Genomic DNA, 13040 nt, shown 5'->3' with positions numbered 1-13040 from the left:
CGAAGCGGACATAACGCCGAGAATAAACTTGATAATAGTCGGTGTGTAAGTACATACAAGGCTTCAACCGGTGGTGGCCAAGAGCGCATGCGGCCTAGGAATATTGACAGTTGTAGTGAGTAAAACCGACTTACCTCATGTCCTCTCCACAAGTAGCCGCCAGTTTCTCCTACCCTTACTCCGCGCACCGGTCGTTTCCCGCGCTCCGGGTTGTCTTCGCGTGGTTCATTTTTTTTTTTTTTTTTTTTTTTTCGCCGCGGCATGGATTCTTTATTTAATTTTCGACAGTTTCGTGCTCATAGCCGTCTTTCGTCGTCGATAGTGAGTTTTTGAGACGTTGAGTTTGTGAGTGCTTCATCATGGCGACTGATTGGATAATTGCGTTTGATAAAAGGTAGGTTAAACTGCACCAATGAAAAAAAGGGGAAAAATTTGGACGTTGAAAATATCACGTTATTTTTTTTATCCCTGAAATTAATTTATTCCTCTGTGAACATCGCACGAAACGTTCAAATTTCAAGACACGTTATTTATTACACGGGCATTCACGCGATATTCGCGCTAATATAAACGTTCGTTTGCGAAATTCATTCCAGAAAAATGACAGTTTTAATTTCCTTTTTTTCTCCTTTTTTGTGCCTCAAGTGTGGTATCCTCCCGAAATAGGTATCGAGTTAAAGACGATTATTTTGTGGAACAAATTAAATACATATGTGCAATTATAGATTGGGGTAGCTTTCTAGTTATACACTTTTTCAGGTTATGAGCCACTTGTATTTTTCTCTTTTTTTTTGGCACAAGAATGGAGCCAAATTTTTTTCTTGGGGACGAAACCGTGAGGATTATTTTAACATTTGACAAACAAATTGCATACCGCCTAACCAGAAATGTTCATGCAACAATGCAGAGAGATGGTAAAAATCAAAAGAGCTGTAAAAAAATGGAAATAACCAATTGACGTACGAATATTTTTCGAAAGGAAACGTTGTTTTGGAGCAGTACGATTGTTTTCTTCCTCATCTTTTAGAAGACAAATACTTATGGATTACTAATGTTCCGACGTTATATAATGGAACATTTTAGGAAATAATGTGTTGAATTGGTTTATCAGCACGGTCGACTTAGATTAAAATAACACAAACATATTCCACAGGTTATTCGTAGGTACTTCATTTGCACGTAAATTTGTATTTAATACGAAACATAAGACTCAAAAGAATCATCTGATGAATTGAATTTTTTACTTCCGATTTTAGGGTGTCCCATCATTTGCATGTCACATCCATGACTCAAGCTCTACATTTTTAAATCAATGCTTTGGCAGTATTACATAGTTGCAACTTTGTTCCTGTTTTAAACTGTTTTTTTTTTAAAACTTACCTACTAAACTGTGGGAATGTTTTTTTTGTAATCTTTTGTCATCACGTTCTTCAAAAATATTAACCAATCAAAAGAGAAAAAAATTGAATGGTAATGCTGAACATCATAATATTTGTGAAGTAAGTGTATGAATGAATATTATACTGATAAATACCATGAGATCTTTGATTCGATACCTTGCATGCTGACTATGAATTTAGTTATTAGTCACTCACGCTGTATTTGCAGTTTTCGAAAACACATCCACCTCCTTTGACGCTATCCGCGTAATACTGGGTTGTGTGTTCCCATACCGATTCGTGATTGTGTCGCTGACGACCTTCTCCTTTTGCAGGAAATAGAGAATGCCACAAATGCTTGAAATAATTAGTCAAGTTAAGTCGAGGTTGCTTTTTGAAATGAACAATGAGAGACAAAAAAACAAAAGTGAAGGGGTGAGGCCTAGTAACACTACAACGCTTCAAAGTTATTTACGCTCGATAATTTACAGGTACATGTTTTACATCGAAAATTTCAGAGAATTTTCAGCCGAATCAAGAAGTAAATTCACGATCAATTTCAAATTAAAATTTGCAACCGTTCTTGGGTAAATTGATAAATTTTAAAATGAAACGTTGCAGTGCAGTTAGACTTACGGCTCACGATGCTTCAAATACTGCAAAATGCCCGCAGTTTCTTGGTACCCACATCAGTCAAAAATTACAAGAGACCGCATAAATATAGGGGAAAAACTTCTGCTGGGCACTATATTGTCTTCTCCGCCCCTCCAAAAAGGTAACGCAGATCCCCCCTCCCCCCTTCTGCGAAATACTTATTATATTGATGGCCTTTTACAGCATATAGTGCATATTTCACAAGTCCATTTACCAACATAACTTCACATCAAATCATGGGGTAGTTTCCTCATTATTCCACCATTCCGCACACATATGTATTCAGCATAACGGCATTAAAACCCATCAATCCAGACTCTCGTTAAGGAAAGCGGAGTTTAGAATAAATTACGCGGACGAAAGACCTAAATTTTTTTTTTCTATGAGTTGCTTTTGAAAATGTGTAATTTTGGATGCGTACTAAGTGCTCCCGAATGGAATGATGCTTAAAAGCTTGGATCAAAAACATTCCTCATAAGACAAGTCTGCAAAAAATGAAAAACACAAAAAAAATGCTGGGGGTTTAAAAGTTGATTTTCTGCGTTATTTTTAGGACTAAATCTAGAAATGAATATTGTGTTTTCCCGATGCTAATTATCCAGAAAATCGAGATTTTAATAGAAAACGGTTGTTTTCTCTTTTTTTTAAAAAAAAAGAAAAAAATTGATGTTCCAGGAAACTGGTGCATGGTGTAGGGAAACGCCAAGGATATTTTCGGATTTAATATAGCAAAAAATTCAACGGTATGCACATGTATCGCATGCCTAAAAATATGTCCCTATTTGCATCTGATGATTAGGTTTTTGCGATCAGAATCTTCTCTTATATGTCCTCGGGTAAAACGAATCCATTTACTTTTCGTCTGAAAGGACGGACAAATTATCATACACAATCGTCTGATGAGAATACTTAACTATGTTTTTTTTCTTTCTTTTTTCTGCTGTTGACTCCGAAAATCACCTTGATTTTTCTCCATCTTGTACCAGTTTCCTGGAAAGTTGAACTCTCTTCGGAGGAGGCCTGTTTATTTTTGAAGAGAATATTCATTTGCCGAAAAATTGATAGGTGTTTGAGAAAAACCATTGTTATTCTCACAGCACTAAAAAATAACGCATGAATCAACTACAAGACCCCCTAGGAGAGTTTTTTCGATGCAGAACTGAATTGTCATTTAAAACATTGGCGCTACGCGACTTCGACATTAACATTCTCGGATGCAACTATTACTCGGGCTGAAAGTTTTTTTTTTCCAACAGACATGATGGCGTGCCTGTTTTTCATCGTTCTTTGGCTTGCCAACACAAACACATGAAGTTAAAGGAGTGAATTCCTGAAATTATCAAGTACCACTATGACCAGGAGGTTCAACCCAAACTAGGAAGGCATCAGTTTTAAATGAAAACTCGCGAGGGTGGTAGATAATTCCAACGAAGTCCTTTTATGCAATCTGTCAATGTTTTATTGGTTAGCAATTATGAAAGGACTCTAAAGCGGGGTTTTTTGAAGAAATAAAACACATTTCACCGAAATATTAACATTTTAATGAAATTTCACAGAAGTAATCAATTAATAATCTTTGAACTGTAATAAAAATTAACATTTGCGGTAAAATTTTGCGTGGAGTCTAAACAAGCAGTAAGCTCCAACGCATTCGCGTCGGAAAGCGGCTCTGGCGACGGTAGTTGTAGTCAAGAATGAGGGTCTAGACACATTTTGTCATTGATGTACAATCCGACAACTGTCGATTCATGTTTTGTAACTTAGCAGATTTACAAAGAGAGTCGATGTCATTTCAATAATCGCCCCGATGGCCACGATAGTTGTTAAACGTTTACGGTTTCCTTGGTAACCTTTGTTTGCTATCAGCTGATATCGAGTAATATGCCTAGGAAGCTCCAACCACTGCATTCTTCCAAAAAACCGCGAAAACTTTAAAATTCAAATTTTCAAATTTTGAACGTAAAGTACATTTTTTCCATCACGAGATTAAAGCACAGACAAGTTTTGAATTATTGACTGTATCACCATGATTCCAAAAATACACTACACAACATAGCATTGGCTAACAATAAAACAATATGCAATAAAATAAAGTCATGACAAGGTACATAGTCGAAAATGGCGCCGATTCCCATCAACCAACGCGCGGTCTCTCCAATGTAACATGGTCCATTGATACTCCCCAGCTGGGACCGTCCGGAATAGCAGCTCTAGTGCAAGCACCAGAGCCGCTAAAAAGAAAGAAAACAACAAAACGGAGAATATGCCTGGTCTGACGGAAATCTTTCCAATAAACTCTGCTGAACTTGTAATTATACCGTGAAAAAAGTCACACAATCCTAAAATCAGTACAGCATTTTATATTGCTTTATTTCAATGACAGCATAATTCTTCCTTTAAAAGTGATGGCATACTATGCATGCCGGATTATTCAAACTGAGAGAGCTGCTGATTTTTTTCTACCGGTTTTTTTAATTTATATCGGTAATTTATAGTATTAATGTGATGTCAGAGCACTATTTAGAAATAAGCAAGTGAAGAATAGGTATAGAATGAAGAGTATGAATTAAACTCACTGGCAATGATCTCTCGCTTATTATCCTAACCAGCCCGCCATCACATTAGTTCTTTTCTCTTCTTCAAATTTTGGTTCAACAATGATAAGCCTTGAGCTTAACGGCTGAGATAGATAGCATAGAATTGGTCTCGTAAGTATTATTTGGACGTGTAAAATGTTCGCAGAACACTCCATTAAGCCATAGTATAACAAAGCAAACTTGCGTTTTCAGGAATCTCATTATCTAAGGGTAAAATTCGAAGAAGAATACCATTGTCGATCCAACTTTATACTCCTGAGCCCTGAGTTCCATTAACCCTTCGATGCTTTTTTATGCGCAAAGTCCCAAATCGGGTCAAATGGACCCCTAAATGAATACTTTGATTTTGAAGGTTTTTAAAGTATTTTCTACGTTATCTCTATGTTTTTGAAGGCGAAAAATACTTTTTCTTATATTTTTACGGGGTGAAAAGTTAAAACAGAGGCCTGAATAAGTCTCTCCCATCTTCGGCTGTCACTCAAGTAGCCCTCACTACAAAGCATCACTATAAAAAATACAAACGGAAACAAGCACACAATAGAATAGAGCACAAGACACTCGGGACAAGGCGCGCGTTGATGACGGCGCAAAGATACAGCTATTCGTGCTCGATGGATGTCCGTGTTGCATCTGAAAAATTGAAGGCGCGATGGCGCGAAGCGTGAAGGAAATTAAATACGCGGAAGCCGAAGTTACGTTCGGGTCAAATTCACCGAATGATGACTGGTTACCAAAGAGTTGAGGAATTGATTTTGTAAGTGGAAACTACTTTGCAAAAACTCGCTTAGCAAAGTGCTCTTCCCGACAATCATCGTTCATAATTAGGCAGATTGTTTCCTCCGTTTGCTCATCAGTTATAACAGGGAGAAAAACAGCGATGACCTGCACTGCAATTTTGCCTCAACTGATTACATCAGTCCTTTCTAGAAGCTCAAACCGCAGCGTCAGTCTTGAAGTATCGATGCAGGTGTTGGCTGTTGAACCTCGAAGGTCTGCGAGGTGATGACTTGATCAACAACTACGAGTCAACTCTCGCCGAAAAGCAACGCAGAGCAAGGGACAGGGCACGCGTTGATGATGGCGCAGGGATACAACTATTCGTGCTTGACGTATAGTCGTGTTGCATCCGCAAAATTGAAGGCGCGATGGAGAGGCGTGAGCCAAAATAAACACGTGGAAGGCAAAATTACATTCGGGTCTTTTTATTTATTCTTTATCATTTTCAATAGTCAACACCCGCAAACTGACGCGCTTCAGTTTGAGCATCTGGAAAGGGCTTGCCTTCCCTGGAAATCGAGGTCTCCGAAATAAAATGTCTCCAGGCGCTCAATTCTTCGTGTAAATCTTTGGACGTGACGTTATCGGGAGATCCCTAACGGGGCGCCGCTTCCCTTCTTTTCATTCCTTTCGGCTCCTCGATTTTGAGTATTGCGATCCTGCGTATTGCGATCCTGCGTATTGTGATCCTGCGTATTGTGATTTTGCGTATTGCGATTTCGCGTGTTGCGATTTCGAGGCCCTCAAACCAGATCCCACAGAGATCTGAGATCCATCAGCCAAGCTCAAGCTCGTGGCACTCCCTCTACTGGACGTTGATCTCGGAGGTGGTGGTAAACCCTTTGCAGCACGTCGCTGATCGAAACTTATCCGCTCTTGCGCCAGGTGCGCCTCGAGTGAGAGAGGTGCTGTACCTGTGCTTTGCAGCGCTTTAACGTCCACGTTTTGCTGCCTATAGGCGCCTGCGCCAGCCGCGGGAGATGTCGGCGGTGCCCGCGGCGGACCATTATGACTCCGAGTGTTGTGCTGCTTTCGTTCTGTCTCCGCATGGGTTTCCCCACTTTCCTCTTCGTGTTCCTCTTCTTGTTCCTCTTCTTGTTCTTCTTCTTCCCCTCCATGCACTTGGTCCCACGTATAGAAATTGATCTTGGAGTTCTTCCGGAGCATTCGGTTGCGGGCCCATCTTCCGAGGCCGATCTTCTGGAAATACGGGTACATCCGGGCGGTCCAGGGACCAACGGCCTGGGCGACGAACTTCTTGAACTCTCTGGTGACGTTGCAGAGGCACGTTTTGAAGCGGACCCTTCCGAGGGAAACGGGCAGGGGCTGCCTCGTCTCAGCGAGGCCGAAATAGCCGTGGCTGGAGAGGCATCGTTGGGCGCACGCGTCTTCTGACAGCATGAAGGCGGGTCTCGGTACGGCTGCGACTGAAACAGAATTGCGTCACGTGCTAAGGGGCCGTTCATAAAACACACAACAATGCCGTGCCAAGGAAGAACGCCGTGTGAACCTTCGTGCGTCCCATAATTTCTTTTGGTAAAATACGAATTTTCAGGAAAACTTGTGAAAATTTCCCGTTCAATTTTTCAGAGAATTTTCTTCGCAATTTGATTTGAAGTATCGGAGAATTTCAAGTAGAAACAGCGTTCGAAACTCACCTTTGAGTTTCGGGAGCCATGTGGCGCATCATGCTCGACTTTAAGGTGCCATTGAGGATTTTTTAGGGGCCAAATTGACTTCTTGTCTATACATCACGGCGCATTTAGTGAAAAGTTAGACGCAAGATGTTTTAGTTACAGAACTAGTAACTGTAACTTGGGGGAAACTTCAAAAAATTACCTAACACAAACATTAGGATTTTTTTTTTTTTGGGAGGGAGGGGCAATTTTTAGGGGCCACGTTGGCGCAGAGCCTTCATTTTTTAGGCGCCATGGCCGATTTTTTAGGTGCATTTGGCGCGTTGGCACCTGTGAGTTTCGAACACTGAGTAGAAATATTCAATATTGGTATCAAAAATTAATATTTTAGGAGGGGAAATTTGGCAAATCTCGGATTTTCATGGGGCGTTTATCCTTAGCACGGCAGAACACGCTGGACGGAGGGGAGGAGGAGATCTGAGCCGCGACACTACGTTACGAGATGGGAGAGATCAAAGGTCTCGTATTACGTAACGCTTGATGCAGTATTTTGCATTTATTTTTTATTTAAGGTTTTCGTTTTTTACTTATATTTGGGGGTCGAAAATGACATTGTATTTGACGTCATGACCAGACAGCTTGTCTGGCATGGTCATGCCATTAGAATGACGGACGAAAGACTGCTGAAGAAGATGCTTGATTGGGTTCCTCCTGGGAGAAGACGAAGGGGACACCCAGTGAAAGGGTGGTGACAGGGGGTTTCAGAAGAAATGAGGGTGTACCTGAGGAAATGAGGGGTTCCTGAAGGGCTTTGGGAGGATAGGGGACTTTGGCGGCTAGGTGTCGCAGAGCGCCAGAGCGCGCTATTGAAGCGGCTTTATATGTATGTACTTCCTTATTTTATTTAATTGTAAAATTTTATCTTTTTCAATGTTTTTGAAATTTTCTCTTATGTTTCATTGTTCTCTTTTTTCTTCTGAATTTTGTGACTTTTTTTTTCCAAGGTCTCGCATTACGTAATGCTTGACGTTGTGTTTTTCATTTCTTCTTCATTTAAGATTTTCATTTTTTTACTTTCCTTATTCTATTTTATGGTAAAATTATACACATTTTAATGTTTTTAAAATTTTCTCTTATGCATGTTTCATCGTTCTCTTTTTTCGTCTGAATTTTGTGACTGGGAATTGTTCAGACTACTTATTTCGCCGTCAGTTTCCCTTAGATTCTTGATTATTTTAGTTTTTTCCAAAAATAAAAAAAATGTGGGGAAAAACTGAGATTTTTCGGATATTTTTTGCACACTGCACTACCAAGAAAAGCTTGGGACCAAAGGTTAATTTTTTGCTAGAGGCCTCTCTCATCAGTGGGTTTCTTTTTATTCACTTCTCGTGGTGACTTGCTCTGTCACAAGAGAGGCCACTTTTGGGACGACTATTTATTGTTTCAGTCGTGATACCTCCCCTCTTCTGCTATTATTCCATGATGAACTCATGTATAACCATTTCAACAAATAACTCAAGGTAGTTCTAATGAGTGTTGATGTTTTATCTTTCGTATGCATAAAAATAGTCGTTCATATTTTGAAACATTCAGCTTTAATGGCTACCTATTTATTTTTTGGTTGAATTATAGAGGTGGCATCACAAAAAATATTTTAGATATTTAGTCTGTGGTGAAAAGTATGAGGATTTCGTTGGCCACACGAGGGTCATCGGAAATCAATTCATGCAGTATGCGTGAGAAATTCCTTATAATCTTCCTTTTGACGAAGACAGTTTTCATCCCGGTTTACTGATGCTCAGTTACGTTAAGATTAGATTTGTCTAACCCTTGTCTAAGAACCAACTCTAATAACTTCATTTTTGAGAGGAATTCAATCTAGTTCAATTTCAATGGAGCCGGATCAGCTTAATTTTGTTGCATTTCAAAAGTTTAATGAACACTATCGGGGATTTAAAAACTTTATTTAAAAAACTGTAACCTTTAAAACTCATCAATTTTTTTCAATACTGAAAATATATAGTTTGCTCAAAAACCAAAGGTGCTTTTCCAAAATTTTTAAGTTTTCGCATTGGATGATTTGACTTGGTCCGTACCGAAAATAGCCTACTCCGAGCTTAGTTCTAAACCTCGTCCAATTGGCAGAAGCACATACGACCTGATATAAAAGTGCATGCCTTAATTCAGTGGCTGTAAACGTGCAAAAGAGAGGGGAAAATTTTGACGCACACCATTACGAAGAATGTATGAATCACGTGATGTTCAAGGTCTTAAAATGCCAAAGATAAAACTGGAGTTTTTTGCTGCGTATACATTTAGCAGGCACCTACCGCGTGCAATTTTTCTGAGTATGGAACCTCAGGTGCTCACAATTCCAGTTGTTTTCATGTGCTTTTTATGCCCGACATTATAAACGCGGCGCTTTAAAGATTAAAAAAAAAAATAAAAAAGTAAAAAACTGTGTGTTTCATCATGAAAGGTTCCACATTTGAAATAAAGGATTTAAGAAAATATCTGCTTCAATAATATTCTGTGATATTATGCGCTAGATATCGTTGAAAAATTAGCGACATTAAAGTTTCAAATTTTATAAATTGGCTACATTTTTTTTAATTTTTATACTTTTAATTTTAAACTCTTAGGTTATTTGCCCCTCGCCAAAAAAGGATTTCTCTCGGTATCAGGAACCTAAGACGAGTCGAGGATTAAAGTCTTGGATCCTTTTCTTGCCCTAAATATTTAATTCTTAAAATATAAAAAGCAAAAATCTAAGAAATTCAAAATAGGAAAGAAAGTCAGTTAGAAAGAAAGAGATGGCAAGAAAGTTCAATTATTTGAGTTTGGGTCGAATAGGCAACTAAACTAGCTGTGCGATAAAGCGTAGAGTATCGCTGAAAATGAAGTCGCTCAAAGCCGAGTTCGTGCTTTAAAGGCTATCAATACCAATACATTCAATATGCCAATGTAAATTATTGTGATTTGGCGAGATATTTGTAAGTAATAAACCGTATGCAAGTTCAATTCCGTTCGATTCGTCTTCTTAAGTGTCTGCGGCGTACACTTTGACTAGAATTCTCTGTGAGACTTTATACATCACTCATAGGGTCTTTTAATGAGACCTAGCACTTGTACAAAGACACACCCTGAAGCTTCTCATAGGTATTTACAATCATGACGGCTAAAACCGACGTGTGAGACATTTTAGTTAGGAAGAAATAAATACAGTCTCATCATGTTTTAGTTGAAAATAAACGATAATTCGAAGGCATTTATGAAAAACCAGTCCCGTATGTAAATATTTAAAAAAGAAACAATTGCTCAGGCACTGAGCAAAATAAAAAAAATCTAAAACACAAATTACTCACTACTCTAAATCTAAACTTTTGTTTTTCTTTTCGTATTTCCGACGTGTTTCGGCGATAGCAAAATACCTTAAGTACTTGAGGGGCTTAGAGGACAGGGCGCATAAGTGCAGTATTTGCTTTTCCGAGAAAACGTATTTAAAGTTTCGAAATTACATGGATCCTTATGGCGGAAAGAACGTTCAAACTGACTTTTTTATGCATAAAAATTGGAATTTGGGAGCAACTTTTTCTTAGAATGTGCAGTAAGAAAAGTTTTACTTGAAAAATATCTCAAATTAATAACCATTAATATCTCAAATTTTTTCAAAAACTACGCTCATGCACCTTTTCCTCCAAGCCCCTCATTTGATCATCTGTCTGAGACGTAAACAATTGAGATTTGGAAACTCAGCCACCACCGGACATCGCTGAATCAAATACCGCCTACTTTAAAAAAGGAAGAGAGGATATTATGCGTTAATTTATAAATTAATAGCAAAATGAAGCCTACAGGACCACTTGAAACACAGCAGGCGCAAGAAATCTGCTCGAAGGCCTACTTTATAGAGCGATTAAAATGAGAATATGAGGTTTAATCTGGGAGAATTTCAATCTGAAAAATTAAAATAGTAATTATTAACTTGATTTATTTACCTCCAAAATTCCGAGTTTCCAAATTTGCCAGAATCAAAACGAAAGCACCATTTAAAAACAGCATTATGTCAATTTTGCGTAGCCTCTAAGACTGGGGTATGAACGTAACTCATGTAAGGTCAAAACACTATAGGCAAATGATGAACGAGACTACACGAGAAGTAGGCTCAATTCAGAAAGTCTGTTAGAATATGAACGAAAGCTTGCGTCAGGACCCATTTTTTTTTCCGAGGCAAGAGATTGCATCGCAAAAACCTGTTACTTCGGGATTGAGCCTTTTTTGCCTCTCTGAACAATGAACAACCTAGGAGAAATTTCCACGTTTTTTTCCAGCACGCATCGAAGCTCGGAGAGAATTTTCATATTCATTGCGAACAATTTTCGGGGAATCTAGCGACCACAGTACTGCCGTGCTTAGGAAAAACGCCGTATGAACATTTGACAGTTGCCAATTTTCCTGCGATACAAACCGGAGTATTTGGAACCCGGAATATTTTAAAACCGGAATTTTGTGAATATTTTTCCCCAAAATTTGCCGACAATTTCGTACGCACTTCAATCTAAAATATCTGAAAATTTCAAGGGAAAATGTGCAGAAATACCATAAAAAATACTTATTTTATAAAGGGAAATTTGGCAACGCTCGAGTGTCCATACGGCGTTCTTCCTTAGCACGACAGAGAGGGAGAAAATTTCGTATCAACATTTTATGTATTAAGGAAAATTGCAAAATTACAACCTGAAGACTAAACGGATTGTAAAATAGTGACGGGTCCACTTCATTTGCTGCAGGTGGTGGAATGATAGTGGAAGGGACCCCAGAGAACATTTTAATGCACCATTTCAGAGATGAACGCCTCCCCCTCTCAATTTTGCACTGAAACGTGTTGGAATTTTTTCCCGATCTCTGATACTAATTTTTTTTCTACCTCTTTTTTTTTTTACTTAATCCCTAATTCTAATTTTTTGATAGAATTAGAGTTTTGCTTTTAGTTCTTTGCGACATTTAGAACCAGCACTTTTTTATCATTTTGCCACACATGCATTTGACTGTAGACATTAGTGTGCATGACACATACTACTTTTCCGAGCTGAAGACAAAAGATTGGGGGGAAAATGAAGGTTTGAGCATATCGACGGTGTAAGTCGGCAATCACATAACTCGATTTGCGATGTCGTAGACTTCCTGTCATGTTTTATTTTTTAAACGGAAAACCGTACAACGGCAATTCTTTATAACTGCCGTGACTGTTCTTCTCTGTGCGAAGAAAATTCTGCAAAAACTTCAAGGAATGATGTCACTTTGTTCCCTTTTAAAAAAATCACATAGAGGCAAAGATTTTCAGACACCGGAAACGAGATGTGTGATTGCGAACTTATGCCGTCGATATGTTGAAAGCCTCTTGGTCTAAATGCAACGTACTCACTACAGTGTTTGTGCTGGGCAGACAATGGTTTGCATTAAAAACGATGCTAGGCAATGAGGAGATCAAAAAAGAGAGGAGATTCAATTTTTAAAACGTATAAATGAAATTTTTCCCCTCCAATTTTTTTAAAAGTAAAGGCACCTAGCTAATATGCCTCTACAGCAGATTGAAATTTCGCAATACTATTGAAAAAACATGTGAATATGTGAGAGATTTCAAATTTATTAAAATGAATATATTTTCCAACCAAGATCGTTTACCATTTTTAATTAATGGGTTTTAGAGCTTCCTTGATTTGGAGCAGCTCTTGTATATCCATCGCAAGAATTCTCCCTAAATTGCTTATACATATACTGCAGTAATCTAGAATCGCTCCACACGTTGCATATACAATTCATTTTTCACCCGGTCATTTTCATTTCTTCTGACGTAAAACAAAGGTTGAGTCATGCATTATCATTGTTAAACTCGACGCATACAAGCGAGCTCATGAACGCAATTAACTGACAAAGGAAATGCAATTTTGAAAAGTAAATAAAGCAAAATGAGAGTCAAATTTAATTCCATCCAA

General features: G+C 38.5%; 2 protein-coding genes across 2 annotated transcripts in view; one reads left to right on the top strand and one right to left on the bottom strand.

Annotated features, from left to right (window-relative positions):
* Positions 1-13040, top strand: part of Epac (Exchange protein directly activated by cAMP) — a 188059-nt gene continuing 175019 nt past the window's right edge. Inside the window, exon 1 of the mRNA XM_019061818.2 lies at positions 1-394. Within this exon, the coding sequence (XP_018917363.2) occupies positions 360-394 (35 nt within the window). The 5' untranslated portion in view covers positions 1-359. The remainder of the gene's footprint in view (positions 395-13040) is intronic.
* On the bottom strand, positions 3613-11348 carry LOC109044232 (uncharacterized). Its single transcript, XM_019061829.2, has 2 exons — positions 11043-11348; positions 3613-6834 (listed from the first exon to the last, which is right to left on the bottom strand). The coding sequence occupies exons 1-2, from the start codon at positions 11104-11106 to the stop codon at positions 6029-6031; spliced, it is 870 nt and encodes a 289-aa protein (XP_018917374.2). The 5' UTR covers positions 11107-11348; the 3' UTR covers positions 3613-6028.

Source organism: Bemisia tabaci, chromosome 3 (assembly GCF_918797505.1).
Source record: "Bemisia tabaci chromosome 3, PGI_BMITA_v3".
Taxonomy (NCBI): Eukaryota; Metazoa; Arthropoda; class Insecta; order Hemiptera; family Aleyrodidae; genus Bemisia; species Bemisia tabaci.
This window is presented reverse-complemented; position numbering and strand designations above follow the sequence as displayed.

Bases quoted from the DNA above. Each gene is read 5' to 3' on its own strand.
- LOC109044232 (XM_019061829.2), bottom strand. From the start codon at position 11,106: ATGCTGTTTTTAAATGGTGCTTTCGTTTTGATTCTGGCAAATTTGGAA. The intron at 6,835-11,042 runs GTAAATAAATCA...ATTCTGTTTCAG, and splicing joins GGAAACTCGGAATTTTGGAG to TCGCAGCCGTACCGAGACCC.